This window comes from Polyodon spathula, chromosome 3, assembly GCF_017654505.1.
Source record: "Polyodon spathula isolate WHYD16114869_AA chromosome 3, ASM1765450v1, whole genome shotgun sequence".
Classification (NCBI taxonomy): domain Eukaryota; kingdom Metazoa; phylum Chordata; class Actinopteri; order Acipenseriformes; family Polyodontidae; genus Polyodon; species Polyodon spathula.
Window position 1 is genome coordinate 67,204,819 of NC_054536.1, and position 21,287 is coordinate 67,226,105.

Below are 21,287 nucleotides of genomic sequence, written 5' to 3' on the forward strand. Positions count from 1 at the left end.
TGACCCCTGCAGATAAGCCCAGGTTACAAGCTCTTTCAATCCTTATCCAAATGAATCTGGCTTTTCCGCACAATGGTGAAGAAGCTTGCTTGTGGAGTGTGCTCTAACCATTTTGAACTAAGCTTCCATGTGTTACATTGGTGCCAAGCCATTGATTTTTGTTGGTAGATGTCTGCCCTGCATAGTAGTTACAAGCTCTATAACTGCATTTGCAATCCAGATGTTTGTACAGTGGAGAAGACAATTTGTGGTTACTGGTTCAGTTGTAGCTTTTGTGTTGTGGACTACTGTCTGAAGCCATCCAATTAATTTACATGTAGACCTAAGCTGGATTCAAACTAAGGTCTCCAGTGGTGAAAGGCTATTGCATGAATATATAAAGATGGCTTTTTTTTTTTTTTACTTCAATTCGATTGAAAACAGATGTTTTTTTTTAACATCTGTTCTTGTCACAGAAGTTTCTAAACAGAAGAGGATTATTATAAGACTTGTTCTTGATAAGCATCCCCCTTCAATTAGTTTGTCAAAACAAATACATTCAGACATTGGGAAATGATGTGTTTGTACTCAAGGGAGTTTTAAAATAAAATGGCTTAGGACAATTTTAAAATATCCACCAGCACAAGAGGTAATATGTGAAATAAACTTGTATTTGATATTGGTTGTGCAATCTATAGAAAAATTATTATTGTGCTTCCTTTTTTCTGGCACAGAAATTGAAACTAGGGCAATGTGAGTGAAGTAGAGAGCTGGGTCACAATTTTTGCTGCTGTATCTGAAATAATTAATTAATAATCAATTGCATAACTGTCCAACCTGCCATAACCTTTTCCCCTAAAATCAATAGATGTTTAGAGCACCGGACCCCTACCCGCATGCCAAAGAGATTTACATTCCATCAAGTAGTTCATGATTATCGCGTGGAGAAGAAGGATGTTGATAAAACCTGTAATTCTCCCTGTTGCAGAGGTAGAGATATTTACTCTCAATCCTCTCCTGGTTTAATAAGAGAAGCATCAGGATAACCTGGACATATTTTCTATTGACTAGGGATTTAATCAGGACATTAAACCCTGCTCCTCTTCAAAACATTGCCATGGAATCTTTAAAGTCCACGGTGCAGACAAGACCTGGTTTTAATGTCTCATCCAAAGGACACCCAAACACCATGTATTGGTTGATCCCGGGATAAGAGCACCATCTCAGTCCCCAACACAGACTTTTTTCAAGATCCAAAGCTCTCTTAATTTAATTGGAAATATATATCTGGTAGGCATTGTACAGCTGTCCTTTTGTCTGGGTACAAAAACAAACCACAATGAAAATCTACCAAACTGTGTGGATGTGTTTTTTTTTCACAGATCATGGTTTGATATCTGGCACACTGGTGTCTTTTTTTACATTCATAGTTTTGCCTTCTGTACACTTTCTCAGAAGTCAGATATGTGTGCCAAATATGTTTGCTCCTGTTACTTCTTTCAGGTTAACAATTACGTTCCCCAAGATGCTACAGCTCAGGAAATAAAACAAATAAAACAAAAAACTAAGGATAAGCACTGAATTAAAAAAAAAAACATAAAAAACAACAACTCTGATTGTAAATTCTGCTAGCATGTCACAAAGCATTGATCGTGGGTCTCTGATTAGTTAGAGCATCTGAATTCCAGCTTGCATGGTCTGTAACAACTGGTAACTCCCAAGGATTGTGACATTCAACATGCATCAATCAATAAGCACAATAATGAATGCATGTAGTTAGCCGGCTGTATTGACCAGAACAATATGAGTTACGCAAGATGGATTTCACCAACTCTGACGGAGTGAACTCTTTTGTAGAGCTTTGTGATACCTTCAGCAAATAGTACTTATATTAGTATTTATCTTAGTACTTCTGTTAGTGCTGAAACAAGCTTCCAATACCGATTGTTACTACAGCATACAGCAGTGGCCATTCTCCAGCTTTTTTTACGTTCACCTATGTAAGGTAGACAAAAATCAGGATTTTGCTTGTACCTTGAAAAGAGTAACTAGGTTTCAAATGTGGTGGTAATGTTTGTTTAAGTCTTGAAAAACATTCTAAATTTGAGAAAATTGATGGAACATTATATCACATGTTTTGTAAACAAATCTAAATGTAAGGTAGGTCCAAGGACAAATTACTTCATGCTGATTGGTTATTTTAAGATTTGGCATTGAAAACTGGAGCCGCTATTTCTGAAACATGGAAGCATGTTTTGACAAACAATGGATTTTTCTTTTAAACTATAAAGTTCAGCATCATGAATATTAACAATTCCCATTCTCTCTTGGGTTAATTAGTCTGATTAACCCTCTTTTGATTAAACCTTTGCTTCAGTGCTTTCCACTTTGTTAATGGAGAGTCCTTACTTTTATACTCCAGGGGTGGGAATTTAAAAGTAATGTTATTGCTCAATAATGTTACAGGTTGTCATATGATGAGTTACACAATTACTGCAGTGCTTAATATTCAACTTTATAGTTGAAAAGAATATTCAAGAAGTGTTTTACGAATCCACTGTTAGTCAAAACATGCTCCTGTGTTTTAAACATAGTGGCTCCAGTTTTCAACCAACAGCCAATCAGCAAGAAGTATTTTGTCCTCGGACATTACATTTAGATTTGTTAACAAAACGTGTGTAATACAGTGTTCCATCGGCTTTCTCAAACTCAACATGTTTTTTAAAAACATGTTTGAAACCTACTTACTTTTTTGTGTGCCAGGCAAAATCCCAATTTTTGCGATATATACCTTACACCTATTGTGAACACGGATTTATTAATCAAATGTATTAATTGATTGGCCACTTGGCCAACCAGTCATAACCTCACTATCCCCCATTCTAGCCACATTCTCACATGGCTGGAATAGAGGGTCTACTTTAGAACAATGTGGATTTTAATCTAATTCCTGCCATTCACCAACAAAATAAAACAATAAACGAATGATAATGAAAAACAGAGTGTGGCCCTGTCTGTAAATATTGTGTGGTGATTTGGTGGTGGTTGGCAGGGATGGGGTTAATTTCCTATCTCTGCCAAAATACATGTGAGAATGTGGCTGGAGCTAATTGAGTAATTGATAATTAGGCTCCAGCCACATGCTGTAAAAAGGGGGAAATGCCTTTGTTTGTTTGAGGTGTTTTGGGGTGAGTGTTTCTGTGTTGTTAAATTTGGTTTGTGTTACAAAGTTCAATGAAGGCTCTGCCCAGCCTGAACAGTTTTTGTTTGACCTTTCATTTTTGGCTCTGTGAGCAGTGTTTTGTTTGACTTTTTGATTTATTTTTGTTGATTAAAGCAGCACAGCAGCGCTTTAACTGCAGTTTTACTGTCTCTGAGTCTGTCCTCCTGGCTATCCTGTTACACAGAGACAATTTATCCTGTCAAAGAAGCAAATAACCTAAATATTTTCACCATCAACAGGGAACTGGTGATAATTCTACTAAGAAGATGCAACAAAATTACTTTTGGTTGCATCCTTTTATCCTATCTGTTCATTTTGATCACTTAACACTTGTTGATTCACAGATAAGGTAATCAAATTTAGTGAAGAAATAGCCTACTTGAAATAATAAACAAACAATTGTGTTCTTTGTGTACACCGTCAATTTAGGTTATTCAGGTGAAGCTGTCATTATTAACAACAATGTTTGTATGTTTTATATTGGTCAGTGAACTGCACAAGGTATACAATACAATAGGAGACACCCTACACACAGTCTCTCAGTCCTTATTGTTGTTCTTGCTTAGTTACCATGGTTTTTAAGTTTTCCAGCAAAATTTCTGTTTTCAACCACAAGCTAAATTTCTGAATTGAGGTTGTTTAAAAAAATGTCCACTAGGGGTGTGCAGCAGTTATTTATGTCCTATTTTTAATACATCCCAAGGGACAGCAAGCATGTTGTGACCAAATTATGTCACTGATAGTTTGTTCTTTCTCACGATCTCAAACCACTGTACACTATGCCCTATTTTCATTGCATACAGATGAAAAACAAAATCAATATTGGTGTTAAGTTCACAATACCACACACTGTATCAGTTCAGTCGCTTACCTGCAAGTTAATGACCGAAAAAGTCTGATTAAGGATAATGCAGCCATGCATTAGAATTGCCTAAATCAATACTGGAAAGATACTAATACAAGATGAATGCCTTTTGGCTTGGAGTAAGGAAGTTTTTATTTTCTTTTGTTTTACATTAATAAAAAATAGATTATCATTGTAACCTGTATATGTTAATTATTTGTTTACTTTAATTTGGTATGGAACACAACTGCTATTATTGTATGGTTTATAATAAGATATCTATTTCTAGCTAACATGTTTGTAATCTTCATCTTGTAACCTGATTATAGCGGTATGACTTACATTTCTACTTATGAATAAGTTAAACTTCTAAACAAATATTTTGATTATTTTTAATCCTGGCACATAGTAAAGGCTGGAGCTTTAACAAAGCTAACCAAGTCTTTTGTTTGAAAATCTTCCCCCTATTTGAAACAGGTAACGCTTCCTTCTTTATCCCTGTGACAGCCCTGTTGCTGGTTCGTGGAGTGTGTATGCGTGTGTGTGTGTCTTTGAGAAATAAGCTGTGACACAAAGCAGGAGATGCGTTGCTATGCGACCAGTGGAGCAGTACACTTGGGAGCCAAAAAGGGAGGAGTTGCCATCCTCCATGCCAGAGAGGGAGGAGCCACCGTTCCGACAGTCAGAGCGACAGAAGACAGCATTTGTAGGAGCAGTGGAGCTAACATGCCGCTCTCAGCAGCCCCTGCACATAATGCTGAGGGGAGCGCTGTAAGCCAGGCATGCTACCACCAGCAACCCTACCGGCTATATCACCCTGTTACATATGGTGGCAGTGGTGGGCATCACTGGTCCTGCTAAGTTAAGGCAAGTTAGGCACAGAATGTCTGCCAGAATGCACAGGCAGAACAAGCTGATGATCAGTAGTCACCGGAGACGCTGCTGAGGGAGCAACTGGAGATGTGGACGAGGCGTGTGGAGAAGTGATAGCTGTCCATCTTAGCCAGAGGAGTGGATGCCGTCCCAAAAGCCAATGGAGGAGTTGCCTTCCAAGAGAAGGAGTTGACGTCCAAGAGAGGAGAAGCTGCCGTTCCATAAAGGAGATCCCAACCACCACTCCTGGGCAACAGTATGGCACCTGTGGAACAGAACCCTGACCCGGGCTCCCAGACACCTGACCTTGATGTCTGGACTGCCCATCACTGGGCCTGGGTCCCAGGTCACAGCATCAGCAGGCACAGTTGTTCGCTCAGACTCCTGTTTCGTTTCCCTGGTGAACCAGGCTTTCACCTCTGCCGGAGCACACTCAAAAAGCATCTGCGCCACAGTACTTTGTTGTAATTAAATCTTCACGCCTGTGCGACGTATCAACATGCCCTGTGTCTGTCTCAGTATTTTCCAGTGACTAACTAAACACGTAACATATCACTCTGTTACACTTGATGTCAGGAAGTGGGATCTGCTGGGTCCTGCCGAGGCAAGGCAAGACCACCAGCCTGAGAGAGACATGGAAGTAGCTGAGAGATGGCTTTAGGACCCCAGTACACTCCAGTGAACGGAGGGGAGAAAACATCAGGGGACAGGCACCGTGAGATGCTGCAGGACTTTGTCCAGTTGTCATCTGAGATCCAGCTGAAGTACCCTGCCCTAGAGGGGGACTTGAACTTGATGGAAGAGGTGGTAGGCCAGATCCACCGAGAGCGTTGGGAGGTGGCGCAGTCCCGGTTGGCCTGGGCTGGGGCACCCATGTGCTGTATTTGCCTGGAATATGGGCATGCGGAGGCCAATTACCAGGAGTGGAATGGAGTTCACAGCGAGGCAGAAGAGCTGCTGTCCCAGGAGGAAGAGCCACTGTTATGCCCAGAGCTCCCTGATGACAGAAAAGCAGGGGTTGCCATCCCAAGTCGAAGAAGGCGGGGCTGCCTGCACAAGGGCCACGGAAGGAGGAACTGCCTACCGGAGAGCCAAAGGAGGATCTGCCTGCCCAAGAGCTAAAGAAAGAGAAGCTGCCTGCTTGGGAGCCAAAAAGGGAGGAGTTGCCATCCTGCGTGCTGGAGAGGGAGGAGGTGCCACTCTGCGTTCCGGAGAGGGAGGAGACACTGTCCCGACAGCCAGAGCGATAGGAGCCGCCATTGTAGGAACAGTGTGGCTACCATGCCGTCCTCAGCAGCCCCTGCACATGATGCTGAGGGGAGAGCGGCAGAAGCCAGGCATGCTACCACCAGCGCTCCTATCATCACCCTGTTACATGGGGTGGCTGGCTTTAGGCTTGTGAGACTCAAATGCCCTGTGAATATATACATATATATATATATATATATATATATATATATATATATATATAGAGAGAGAGAGAGAGAGAGAGAGAGAGAGAGAGAGAGAGAGAGAGAGAGAGAGAGAGAGAGAGATCTTTCTTTAAAAAAAAATCTTGTTGAAAATTCAAGCAACTGCTGGTAAGCTGGTGACCAGCTAAAAGCAGGTACAAAGCAAACATATTCAGTAAGGAGAGTGCACAACAAACAACTGACTTTAAAACTTTACATTTTTAATTGTCTATTTTTCTTTTTGACACCTGTCAAACCATCAGCCCTGACCAGCATACAGCAGTGCTGGTGAATGCTAGAATTTCCCTCTAGCAGATTAAAAAGGAAAGCACTGCAAAAATGCATTTTAAATAATAACATATTAAGACATTTAGTAAAAGAAAAAAATGCATTGCTTAGATGAGTCAATATTCCTTGCAGGAAACAGTTTGCAGCATGTACTGTACATGGTGAAAGACACATTTAGTCATCCCACAGTAACAGAATCTATATTGCACAATCATACCCATCACTCATTGTGTTGCTCTTACTGCTGGATATCTGTGATAAGATATCAAACATCAAGGCTGTTTCTTTGGATGATATTAGACAGCAACACACACACTTCTAATTGACAGTTACTTCCTATAGTATACTACATTTTCAGACAGTGAGCCTAATATTTTGCATATGATTTTATATCAATGTGTACACCTACAGACCTTTACTGAGTATGCAGTTCTCACGTGTTTGAACAGGGAACAGCAAGTGAAATTACTAATGTACTGTAAAGTGCTGTATGTCACAAATGCTTGACTGAGTCTTTTGATGTGAAAGGAAGTACATGAAAGAAGTTTGTAGTTCTTACATGCTTGAACAGGGAACAAGTGATACAGTGCTGTATTTCCCATTGACACAGAAAGTCTCACTCAATAATTTGTAATGTACTGCACTATAGTGCAGTACATTACAAATTATTGAGTGAGACAAATTATTGAGTGAGACTTTCTGTGTCAATGGGAAATACAGCACTTTTCTGGATTGACACAACATTATTATAAAACAGAGTCATTGTGAGAGGCAGGTAAAAGCAGATCTGGGGGAGGTATTTTGTGGGGTAGCACAATGGTCAGTACTTTGACCAAAGAGTTCCTCATTTATTTAACTTGGACCAAGATATACACAACGCAAGATTGTTACATTTGCAGGTGATAACAAAAGTACTGCATATTGGGTGTAAAAAGTTAGAAGCACAAAATGAATGAGATGCAAATAGGGAACAAAAATTTTTAAATCAATTAGGAGTTATAGTGCACTCATGTTTCAAAGTATCTCACGAATGTGGTGAGGTAATTAAAAAAGGCTAATAGTTAATTACAATGCCAAACATGTGGGATGCTAGTACAGAGAAGTTATGCTAGGACAATATAATGTCTTACAGAATACTGTGTCCTGTTTTGGTCAACTCACTACAAAAAAGAAAAAAAAAATACATTATTAGACTGAAGAAGGTAAAGGCGTCTAGGCTGATCCCTTGACTTAATGGCATGAGCTGAGGACAGATTAAAATAAGAATCTCTCTTCAGCCTAGAAAGAGCTTGCAAAAGAGGGAGAGGGAACTTAATTGAAGTTTATACAACTATAAATGGTGTAGATGTTAAACCAATTAATTAATTCCAAATTTGCACAGAGTATAAGCTCTGGAAGCTGAGTTAAAGTAAAACCATTTTTTGAATGTACCTATTTTTTTTTTTTTTTTTTTTTTTTTTTTCAGTTTAACCAGCTGCTCAATAAGCATCAAAACTATTAACCAGAGCAACTAGCTAAAAACCTGCAATCACCATATCTGACCAGACTACACCAGTGGTGATTAGTGTGTCCTTTACAGTAAACTGAACATTAAACAAGATGTGAGTTTAAAATATCCACCCATGAAACCCGTTAGTAGAAAAGGTCATACATTTGTACCCGGTCCCTAACGAAAGCTGTCCTTTTAAAGTTACCGCTATGTATGGTCTCTTTCGTGATTGGCTAAACTCTACGAAGAAAGAGGCTTGCTGAGTACAGAGTCTCTAGTGTTGCTGGAGAGTTCACTCATCTTGTCTGCAAGCTCCAGCCAAAACGTGACTACAAACCTTTTATTTATTTTGTTACCTTTAAATCCCGTTCTTAAACAAGATGTAACTTCCAGCGACGCACGAACCTATTTGAGATTGCGCTTGTGTTTTTTGTTAATAAGAAGCGAGAGTGGATGGCGTCTTTTTTTGCTACAAAGGGAAGAATATATTATTGTGAATTATGATACGAGTGTGTTATGCCTAAGTGATTTTTTTGTTTGATTTTTTTTTTTTTTCGTCGTGGATCTCTAACGTGGGATTTACTACTAAAACGAGGCGAGTCTCTGCTCTGAGAGAGGGATTCGAATATTTCTACTCCTTCGACAAACCCAGGATTTAAACATCTTTGGTGTCTTTTTTTTTTAAACAAAAAAACAAAAACAAAATTCATGTGGCGATTTTTCCTTTTAGCAAACGCAATTTGGATAGCAGAATGAGCAAGGGAAGACCCAAGAGAAATATTATTCAAAAGAAATACGTAAGTGTCTCTTTACTAATACTATTTACTTCGTAAGTGGAATACTAATGATAATGCTGGAAGGATATGACATTTTTTAAAGAAGTTTGTACGTTTGATTACCTCGCTTAATGGTAATGCATTTTAAAACTTAAGTTTCATCCCCCCAGCAGTAATTGATCATATATTTCAGATGTGCTACTGGTGTAGATTTATTGCCCCTTATGGTTACTCTTCTTGTTGTGGTTAAGCATTCTGCTATGTATATGTTCTTTGAAATGGACACTACCGGTATTTTAGTAACATTGATCCTCTCTACATCCACGTCAGATCTAATTTATTTTGATCGCTTGCTGATCTTCCCGGGATCACGCAGTGTGTTGAATTGGTTTACATAGACTTTATTAATCAGGACGGGAACATGTTGTTTATTAGCAATACATTTTTTCGTCTTTTGAAATGGCTTTGTTTGCCCTTAACACTGAAAGAAAATATGTTTAGACTGCTAGACACATTCATGTAGCTGCAAGCTTTTCTTGGCTTCCACTTTCACTAATTTGTCGATAAACTTTATCCTTTTGTCGTCAATTTCCCGTGATGTATTAATGGGCTGTAACTGACTGTCAGCTGGAAAGTATATTTTGGTATGTTTTCCGTGGAGGACGTTTGCAGGAGCAAGGCCACTCACTCGATCGTGTATAGGCTGGGGGTGAGGGTGAGGGGGACGGGAGACGACGTTTGATCTTTTCTTGCAAAGAGGAAAGGGGGCCTTGCATGCAGCATTTATCTGTGGTTATTGCTACATTTCACTCTGCTGTCTGTAGAGATATTTGTGTCAGTGTGCATACATTTGCCGTTACAGGTTATTGCTGAATGCCTTGGTGTAAGTTGTTTTTGCATGTCTGTGACCTCAGAATCCCAGTGCTTGCACCTGGCTGCACGAGTACTTGTGACATTCTTGCAAATTTTCGAACCACACAGGGATTTTATTGATCGTTTTCAGGAGCAGTATTCGTGAAACACACTTACTGGCAACTTGCAGGTAAAATGAATCGCAGCAGGGGGGACTCGCATTGGGAGTTTAGGAACGAACGCAGATTCCAGTCGCATTGCAGAGGTTCATGGTGTGAGGCTAGAGAAGCAACCATTTTAAATGTTATATTTGGTTGAAGAAAAGCCATTCTTATTTTCAATTGTGTTGCAAACGCTGTAGTGTTGGATCTCGCAATGAAATTGGGTTCAGCGACCTTATACTCTAACATTTCTGCAAGACCTTATTTAGCATTTTAACCCTTTGCTGGCTACCACTTCGTCGTGCCATCACTGAAATACCAGCATAAGAAACGCTGATGCGGGGGGAGAGTGAGGTTTTACCGTCCTTAGTCATTTTGTTAACATGTTAAGCTTGGTCTTTTTGAATAGTTTCTTGAGTTTTTTAATATTTTGCTTTAAAGCCTTGCCTACACATGATATAATTGTGACATTGTTAGACAAAGTCGCAATAGGTTTTCGTATTGCTGCTGATCTTACGTGGATTTGTTTCTGAGTGGCTGTTGAAATCCTTTTCACTGTACAGCGTTACCACAGCAGGAGAATCAGCATGTCTCCTTGGTTCCTTTTTTGTCTATCCATTTGCAGCTAGCTTGGCAAAATTCTTAAAGCAACAGGTCCATTTAAACAATGGTGATGCTTCAGGGAGAGGCCACTTTTATAATTTGCATGACGTCACCAAAGTAGGTGTGAGTCTGAAGTTTCCTTACCGTATTCTCCTTCCTATCATCTCAGACGTCTCGGTTCTTCAGAACTTGCCTTAGTAGCTGTGACGTGTACCATGGGATCCCTGGCAACTCGGAAGGGCAACCACTGCTTATTGAGAAACGTTTTTCTAGGAAACTAAGTGGCAGTTCAACTCATGAAACCAAATGAAATTCCTGTTTATAGAAGCACTATTAATATTTGATAGTAGGCATTGTGTTTTGTATGTTCTTTATAAGCTGGGTGGGAAACTCACTTTAAACAGGTATTGTGAGTCAAAGGTAATGTTTATTACCTTTAAATACAATTTGTAGCTAATTAATGTTTATGCATCAAGTTCGTATAGAATTTCATTCACAGCCAAGGAATTGATATATGTACAAGTATTGCCTAACCTCATTGGTGTAAACTGCTTACTGTAGATTTGAGCTTGAGTGGAATGGTGTGCAGGAAGTGAAACTTCCACCTTTAAACATTCATTTGTATCCTAGATATTGGACAGCTGGGGCCCAAGTTGATCTAGTTTTAGTTAGACCAGTCCACTCAGTAACTGGGAATTAGCCCTGGCATATTTGGTTATAAACCTGGGTTAATTCCCCAATCTACTGCTCATACAATGCTTTTTCTTAATGCTGCTTTTTCTCCTTGTAGTGCAAGACTCATTCAAATGACCGACAATGAAATTAGAACAGCTTTCACTCAGTGAATTAAGATACTCTGCCAAGCAATTTATTCCATGCAGTTTATATATTTTTTAATTCTATGTAAATTTTATAAGGTTCAACAGTTTCCAAGTAGTGCCTAGTGTAATTTGCTGTTACTGCTTTACATACTGTAATTTTCAATCTACCCCAGGAAACATTGAGGTTTTGAGAAATGGGGAAACTGTCACGGAGCTAGCATTCCGGTAATGACTGCAGCCACTTCAGTTGAAGGCACACATGATTATCACTTATTTTATCCATTGGGGTTTCTGAATCAATCAGTCAACCTTTCTGCTGTTGTGGCAAGCCACACTGCTCTCTGTGGTAACACACACATTCACTTTTGTTTTTATTATTGTTAATTAACTTCTGATCACTGCTGGGTTTTTTTTTTTTTTTTTTTTTTTAATTTTACTTGTCACCCTTTGGCTGTTGCTTCCTGTTGTACAAGCTGGCCAATGCCCATATTGATTTACAGTCACTAACTCAGAAAGCACCTGTAAAAACTCTGGCGCCTGTTTCTTCACTTTATGATTTGCAGTATATGGAAGTTGTTGACAGCCATAATAATCTCATACAATACATAGAACATTACAGCAGAATAGTAACATCAGTCCTCCAGACATACTGTTTGCCTTTGGAGCCGATGGCTCTTGGGATAAATCCAATTCCCGGGTGCCAGTTGGTTGCTACCATATTCAACTGGTTAAAGTACAACAACTTGCTAAGACACAAGTGAGTCTAAAACACTAAGTTAATGTCTGGCCTCGCTTGTTTCTTGCTTCATTCTGCTGAATGGTTAATCTGTGCAGCTGATGACTGCAGTAAACCCAGAATGTTTGTTTTAAATGTTTTGCCAGTGTTGTGTGTGGCATTGGTGACCTCGCCTTTGAATTGTGTACAGTTGTAATAAATAGCATGCTGCAGCGCCTGTGTTCCTGAAGTCCTGATCTGACAGCATGTAACACAGACAGCTCTTATGATTTACGTTGCCATGTTTTTCAGTAAAAGTTTAAATTACAGTAAATTCATATCATTTACGATGTTAAGTACACCGTAACAAGCACATCTTCATAGTTTCATTAGTACACTGAGAGCTACAATTAGTGAGTGGCATTTTATTTTTATTTTTTGTTTCTGCAATAAAGTATGTTGCAGTATGTTAAATTTAATTCCGTAAATGTTTCAGTGTGCATCCTAGTTGCAGACTCAAGTATTCCTCATCACCTTTTCTTAAAATGGTCAGTTTGACAAACTTAGTTTTCTCTGCAACTGCTGACCCTGCTTCAGTACAAAACTCATGCTACATTACTGTTTTTCATTATGGCAATGTCTTAAATTAGTGTGCCTGCTTTTGCCGAAGAGATTATCAGCTCATCATCTAACAAGGGAATCTGTTGCACAATTAAACCGTCCTTAAACGCCTCATGGTAAGCAGTGCAACTGAATCCTGTTGTGTCAGGGGTAGCTGCTGCCAAAAAAAAATGCAACGAAAAAGTTTGGCACCCTACGATTAGACTCGCGAAAAATGAGTTCACAAGCAACTTTTCAGCTTGATGCAGGAACCTTTTCACTTCCTTTTTCTTGTGTAATTGTTGACTTTTTACTGCGTTTTCAGTTTTTGATTTTCTGTATTTAGTTTCCAGGGCATTTTGTTAATGGCACATGTGTAGATAGATCTGTAAGTTTAGCAAAACAGAGCTTTTTTTTGCTTAGTATTCCCATTATTTAGAATATTTTCTTTAGATTCTGTTTTGGCATAAGAATTATTTTAAGCAAACTGTAAACACCCCCCCCCCCCCCCCCCCCCCCCCCCCCCATGAAAAATGGTCATGTGAAAACTCATCTCTTAGCGATCAGGTGGGCCTGCACTAAACACTCATGAAAAGAGGTTTGTAAAGCTCATTAAATATGGCGATGGTCGTGGGTGTTTATGGGGCTTTACCATTCCAAGTTAAACAAATGAAGAAACAACTACTTGGATTTGTGTGGATTGCTGTTCTCCGGAGTCTAAGAAAAGCAGCAATCATTACAAATCCAAGCAGATGTTTCTTCACTTTGAATGGTAAATTATCTCAATCAACACTAATCGGTTTGTGCAGTACAAATCCTCTACTTCTATACAGTAATTTAAACAAACAAGGAGTTTTTGTAAGTCGCTGTATAAACATTGCAAGCAGAGTAGGACAGAAACAATGTTAATTTATTCGATCATTTCAGAATTTTGTTTTAAGTCATTGGTGTAGGTAAACATGTGACCAAAATATTCAGTGTTCTATGCACAAGCCAGACACGTGGCTGCTAAGCCCTGTTGAACACATTAACTTTGTAATAAAATGATCAGTTACATATAATTATACAGTTTCTGAAACATTCCTTATCAGTATGCCCGTTTAGTCTAACTTCACTATTGCATTAGCCCATGCATTGTGGCTTCAGTGCCTTTTATTTCAATATTTTATTTAATTTGATTTAATAATACATACATTAAAAATACAGAACCATAATGAAATAAAATGACCCATACTATATATATATATATATATATATATATATATATATATTATATATATATATATATTATCGCATTGTAATTTAAAAGCTGTTTGCAGAGTTTTGGGGACTTTCAGTAGCACTAAACTAATCCCTTTCTTTGTAATTCTACCCTGGTAATGTGCCCCTCTTGCTAATTAGGAAAACTAAACATTGCAGTTTGGAACTGGACTGTTAACAAGTCTTTGTTTGACACTTAAGTAGGGATTTTGACAAGAAATAACTGATGGTTGAATTCCGCATTAAACTTCTGGTTGACCACTTTTCTGTACAATCTTGGCACTAGGAAACCACAGTGTGTACACACACATATTTTTCCAGGTAGCCTTCCAAGATGTTGCATGAATGGTCCTAACATTTAATAAGGATCTCTAGTATTTTCATTCCTTGACCTAATGTTGTTCAGGGTCATTTTAAAATATATGGATACTTATGCACTGGTTCTACCTGTCACACTAATGGCCTGCAGTAATGATCAACGTGGTGCCTTCAAATTGAGAAAACATAGTCATTACTGCCCTTCCAGAGCAAGGTACACTTCAATTTGAATGTTCAGTCTATTTGTAACAAAATTGCTTTCTTCCTAACACTCTTTTTACACACTCCAGGATGAAAACATTTTGAAACGCTTGGGAGACATCTTTAGGTTGATATGTACAGCACCGGAATTATTCTTCCTTTCTACCATGTTGTAATCCGTAACGAGCCTTTTAGTCAAATGCCAAAATCAGCCCATTTATAAAACAGGCTTTAAATACTTGTTGTGGCTATTGCCTCTGGCAGTTAAGATTGACAGTGGTCTGTGTCTGATGCTACAGGGTTAAGGGGGGGTTGTGGTGTGAAAATATGCTTTAGAATGCAATAACAACTTTGAAATGATGCTGTAGCAATTGGAAAGTCAAAGTTGGAAGTACTAAAGAAGCTTTTTATGGATTTTAAGTGATAAATTATTCATGAGGGCGGCAAACAACTCTATTCAGTTTAAAAAAAAAAAAAAAAAAAAATTGGGAGTTAATGTCTTTTTTTTCCCCTCTCCATTATAAATGTCTAACTAATCGATAGACTAATAAACTCCCACTTCACTGCGTTTTCTATATCATAGTAGCCCAGCTGTTGGAGAGTCTTGCTTCCAGTGGGATCTTGTTTGTGTTTCGTTTCCAGCTGACTGAGTCTGAGGCACGATGAGGTTGAGTGACGTGCCCCCGGGGGTCACTCGGTGAATCTGTAGCTGCGCTGCAATTTGATCCCAGGATCTCCGTTTCTGAGGCTACCAGGCCTTGGTCCTAACTACCAGGCATGACTGCCTCCATTTATGTTGTATAATAGCACAGTAAGAGGCACCTCTTCGTGCTGTTGCTATGGGGTAAAGGGTTAAACTGAACGAAGCAAAGGTGGGTTAAAAAGCCAAGGGAAAGGGTATCCTGGGAGCCTCTACTTAGACTGGAACTCTTGACTTACTAATGTAACCTTTCCTTAATTAGCGTAAGACATTATACAGCACATGCACGGCTTAACTCTTTCCCTTGGGGGGGGGGGAACATTGCAAGCATCATGGTGAAATTCATGAAAAAAAACACACTCCAGGACCATGTTTTTATTTTGAGCTGATCTCTTTAGCACTTTTTTTTGCTAAGCAAAGAAGCCATTGCTTGAAGTGGCTTGTAATTCATGGGTTTACTGATGGTACCGTTTAGCTATTTTAAAAAAACGTCCAAGAGCTGAATGCTGTGTATTAAGTCATGTAAGCTTAAATTAAGATCAGGCCAGGGGAAATCTGTCTGTTCCAGAGCTTTACAAATTTAATTTAACAGAATGTGACGATAAGGCTAAAGTTAACGTGGATAATATTGCTGTTTTGTGAGAACAGGGTCCTATTTAGACCCAGCTGGGGTTCAGCCTTAATTCATTGCTCTATGGTGGGATAACCACAGCTGCTGTGGAGCCTTTACAAATGCAAAGAAGCTGTCAGTGTTTGTTTCATCAGACAGAACTGATGAGGCCAAGTTGAAGAATCCATTGCACTGCGTGGTGTACAAAAAAAAAAAGGAATAACGGAGTGCATGCTGTCCTCAAAAGCCAGGCTAGTTCTGCAGTTTCAAATGTGTGCAAGGGATTCAGCCTTAAAATAGCTACTTGTGTCAAACTCAGTTGAGCTTCATTTAACTTCGAGTTTTAGAGCAAGCAATTTTTAAATGCCTGTTTGACAAGTGGGATGCAGTCCTTTATACAGAGCATAAAATGGGAGGGATCTGGTAGGCTCTGAGGTGAATCCAGAGTAAGGGTTTAGTGAACAATTCTGTGGTATGTAAAAAAACGTAAAACTGCTAGTAAACTACTACTTCCTGAAGTACATTACAAAACAGTAAATCTAAATACTTGAACATGTGACTATCAGTTCCTTCATTTACTGTACTCTTATAATTATTCATGCTTTGTACTATGGTGAGTTTCCTATTATAGATATCTAGGTATTTGGATTGTGCATTTTACTTTTAATGACCATATTGATAAATTGGTTTTAAAGATGGGCCCTAAATGTCAGTATTTATTTATTTTTGGAACAGGAAGGGTTAATGTTTGTGCCTGCTACTATTTCTTTTTTTTTTGTAGATTATGTTGATTATATTAACCAGTTTGCTTGTCAGCAGCCTATATTGTATAATTCATGTGGTAGATTTATTCCAGAGTGTTGATCCTACGGAGCAGCCTGACAAACCTGCTTTTCGATCTACAGTATAAAGCAGAATCTAGCTTTACTTGCCAAGCTTGTTGGTTACATTATATTGCAAGGATCCAAGTACACTTTTTGAAACCTTTCTTTGGTCGACTCAGGAAAAACTTTGAACCTTCAATAATCTGAATGTTTTGATAAGTTTGTTGCTGGGAATTAGGCTATATATTGACCTTTTAATCTTATAACAAAGCACTTCAGAGGCAGCCCTTTTTGCCACTTCCAGTAGCGGTAGAGCACAAGTTAACTTACTAATGACTAAAATCCTCTTATATTTTTAAATCTATTTGGATTTTTTAAATGCACCAACATATTTGCACTATACAATGCTTATTATTTTTGGCATACAGGTACTCTTGCATCCAATTATGTGCTTCAGTTATCCAAATAGTTAAGTACCACAATGTTAAAGGCTGCTTTAAGAGCTGTATATAAAGGGATTAATGTGTGCTGTGATGACGTTGAAGCTTTCAGAGCCAATGAGTGGGAATGAAGACTGAGATGGTTCGATGGGCACCGTAAGAACCCAGTAACAGGAGTGAGAATATGACGCTGACAAACAGACAACTTTCTTAAGTCCAGTTGTATCATTTGGTTGTTAAGAAAGTTTACAAACGAGAGGAGGCCATTCGGCCCATCTTGCTCGTTTGGTTGTTAGTAGCTTATTGATCCCAAAATCTCATCAAGCAGCTTCTTGAAGGATCCCAGGGTGTCAGCTTCAACAACATTACTGGGGAGTTGATTCCAGACCCTCACAATTCTCTCATTATTGTGGTGGTGGTTATTGTCAGTAATTTATTTATTAAACATTCTGTCTGGCCTGCCAGCTCTAGCTGTTGGCACTCTTTTATGTTGTTGATGGGGAGTCTATCTTATCTGTGCCAAGTGTTTTCAGCATGTAGCATAAAAGTATATCCTAGTACTCTCCTGTCATTTAACATCCTCAGAAATGTTGGGAACAAGATTAAGGACTGTGGTGTTATACAATACACAGTGGCACAGTCCTGAAACAAGTCTGTTGTGACCTACTCAACAGAAGTGACAGTAGGCCCTAATGGGTTAAATTTGTAAAATTCAATCATCTTTGTTTTTGGACATCAATTCTAGAAGTTTCTTGTGCCATATTTAATTGGCTGGCTGATACGGTAGTGGGCAAAAAAAAAAACAGGCCCTGTTTTCCTAAAGATTTTAAAACTAATAAATAAATAATTGCCATAATGAACATTAACATAACATGTTGCTTAATATAAAACAACACAATATATTCATAACAGTAACATGTTTTAAGGTTTGGGACTTGCTGTGTGTAGATTGGTTCTTACATTCTTGTCAGCGTGTTAAGTGATTGGAAGCTGAAACAACTTTAAAACACTCTTTTCTTATACCTATATAGTACTATAGTATAATTTTATTAGCAAAACTTTATTTATCTTACGTACCGGTATTTAAATTGTGGACGAACCTCAGCACTTCCAGAAATATACCGGAAGGCGATCTTTCACCTATTCAAATCTATTTATACAAAGACTCCCAGCTTTCTTGAAAATATCTACATTTCCCTCGTTTCCTTTTGTATTTGTTATGCTCTCATTAGTATCCAACCTAGTAGATTCAGTGTCCTTCAGTTCTGGAAGTTTCTACTGTATTTGCTGAAGCGTTTTTCTCCCACTGCTAATTAAAAAAAAAAAAAAAAAAAAACCTAGCTAACATTTTAATCCCCCGAGGGCTACAGTGAAATATACTGTCTTTTAAGCTGGGACTTTAGTGAAGACCGTGTGTGTACATTCATTACTGTAGATAGTAATTCATAGTTATTTAGTCACTCGCAGGCTGTAACCCCCTAACTCCACAAACCAGATAGCGTTTTTGTAAATAGCAACACATGTAATGAACAATGAAATAAACATTTTATTTGTGTCGTCCGTGTCAATTTCAGACGGACCTTCATGGTTGGCAAGGTGACACGCTGAGAGTCTCCTCTGTCATCCCGTGTGGTGCTGTCGGTGTCAGTTTCTCAGCACACAGTACAGTAATCTCTTATTAACGAGGTGATTGATCTGTAGGAGCGTTTACTAAAAAAAATAAAATCTGAATTTTATAACAGCGTTTTATTTTTTTGGGAAATAAAGTGTAAGCCTAATATTTTTAGGGACTCCACTCAGGATCTTCACATACGGACTAGTAAGTTTTACATCAGGACTGGCAAGTTTCAAAAGCTACAAGTTCTTCAGACTAGTACCACAGTTGTTAGTTTCTAACCCTGTTGATGGTTTATTTACTTGCATATCTGTGTTGACTTTTTTAATACATTTTTTTTTTTTTTTTAGAATGCCCAATGCAGATGTGTATCCTGGTCTTCTCCTAAATTCTTAAATGTATATCTATGACCTCACCTCATGCACCTACCTAAAGAAGTGGACACATGTCTGGTCCTGCCCTGAGACAATTACTAATGCAAGATGTTAGGGGTCGCTATTGCGCACTGAGACGAACTAACCCCAGTCGATATTTATCTTCTCTCCCTAACTCCTGGAGGTGCAAAAGCAAATGCAGCTATCGCTGTGGGCCCCCAGTCAATACTGGCAACTTACCACAACCAGCATTTGAACCTGAAGCTTCAGACGAGCCACTTGTTATTGCCATTTTAAGGTGAATACACCTTTAGTGTGGTTATCCTGTAATATCGCATGAATAAAACATCTTTAGAATTAACCCTGCAGATGCCTTCTGACAGCCCAATGAGGAGCCCTTAAACCATTCCTTGCTGCTGTTGCAGTGATTTGGCAAACAGCTGTTGTTTTGAACAGGGTAATTTGTTGCTTTTATGGAATAATTCAGAGATGTGTAATGGCACAAGTAGACTGTAGCATACTGCACAACAGGGTTTTATTTTTTGTAGAACATGATTTAGTGTGGGAAGACTATTGATTTTCAGCTCGATCTCCTGGCCAGTAGTGCATTGAAGGAGTGACTCTGCACCTTCACAGTAACATAATGTTACTCATTCAGCTGACACCGTGGGCCTGGATTATGATGGTCAGTGGTTAAGTGGGTGTGATTAGACGTCATCCTTTTGCGTGGCACTTAATGAAAGGTGAGTGAAAGTGTTTCATTCATCACAGCTATTTTTTGGGGACGTTTTGATCTAGATGTAATGTCTCTATTTTCCAACACATTCCTACTGTAGGTGGAATAGCTGTTCGCTATAATGGGGTGTGATAGTTTGGATGAGTTTCTGGTCTTTTCTGCGTAAGAAGGTCTGTTAACAATTTAAGAAAAAATGTATTCGCACTACTTTTCCACTGACTGATTGACAGGGTCGGCAACGTGTCCATGGCAAGAGTTGTCCGTGTTAGTGAATACGTCTAACACATACGTATGCTATTGTATATAACTTCCTTTTTGTTTGTCCATGGACAGAATGTTTTTTTTTGGTCTGTCGCCACTCGGTATGGTGATAAAGTTAATAAATAGGGGAATAAAAAAAAAAAAAAAACATTCTCAGATTCAGTAATCTGAAGTGACCATGAAATAAAAAAAAACATTTATATGCAGTGCCCTATGAAGCAGAGTGTGTAGAAAGTTCTATTTTTAGTTTTGATGCTGAGAGTATGGCTGTCATCAGGGGGTCTAGCCATTCAGTCACCATAGCAACTGCTTCAGCTGCTAAAAGGAGTGTCTGAGAGATAAAGCAGGCAGGACTGACATGGGGGAGAGGGAAGAAAAACACTTATTAAATATATTTTCCTGGCTAAAATGAAGGAGAGTTATGATGACACTGTCCAAATTGACTAGAAAATGATATTTTCCCCTGCTGATTATCTGTCATTTTTATGGCTGAAATCCCATGCTGCTTTCTGCATGTTGATTTGTAGCCTCTTTCTGTGAAAGAGGTTGTCTTGTTCCCGTAAAACATGGACATTGAAGACCCCACTTATGTCGATTTTATTAATGCCAAATGTATGTTACAACTACTAGTACTCTTTAATGGTCAGAGTGGTACTATACATCAGAAAGAAGCATCTCTAGCAAATAATACGCAGGTAGTATTTTTTAGAAAACGTGGAGTGTGTCGCATTGTAGGAGCAAGGAAAAAACCTGATGGAGCATAAGGTACCACTTGAGTGGAGAAAATCTGAATTCGTCATTTCAAATGCAATGTTGATTGTGAAACCTTTTGTGTTTATGGTATCTGAAAAGTCAATAGCCAATTAACAATAATGAGTTCTGAAAGAACTTAAATATTTGGGGCAGGTTAATCCATAACTTGCCAATTCAAAGTTTTATTTTCTAAACTCTCATTCCTAGTTCCTGAGAGGTAGTAAAAAAAATAAAATAAAAAAATAGCAGTAATAAAAAAAAAAATAGGTGAAAAATGCACAAGATACAGTAAGTGAACATTGTTGGATGCAGAGTCATAATTTTCTCATGGATTAGGATTTTCCCACATTACTTGCCAATGGCTAAAGGGTAGGGTCAAGCCATGAAAAGTCTGTGGCTTCATCCCCATCTCTTGCCAGAAACTGAATGGAAAAGTGTAATACTCTCTTTGGCCAGACAGTTATTGTTTTTTTTTTAAATCTTAAATTGAAGGTCTTTATGTACCAGGGACCATTTAGTA

The 21,287-nt window shown here is 38.6% G+C and overlaps 1 protein-coding gene across 1 annotated transcript in view; it reads left to right on the forward strand.

The window, feature by feature from the left end:
- Positions 1-8,412: 8,412 nt before the first annotated feature.
- LOC121313339 (protein Jumonji-like) overlaps positions 8,413-21,287 on the forward strand; it is a 156,445-nt gene continuing 143,570 nt past the window's right edge. Inside the window, 1 exon segment of the mRNA XM_041245751.1 lies at positions 8,413-8,944. Coding sequence (XP_041101685.1) covers positions 8,900-8,944 — 45 coding nt within the window. The 5' untranslated portion in view covers positions 8,413-8,899.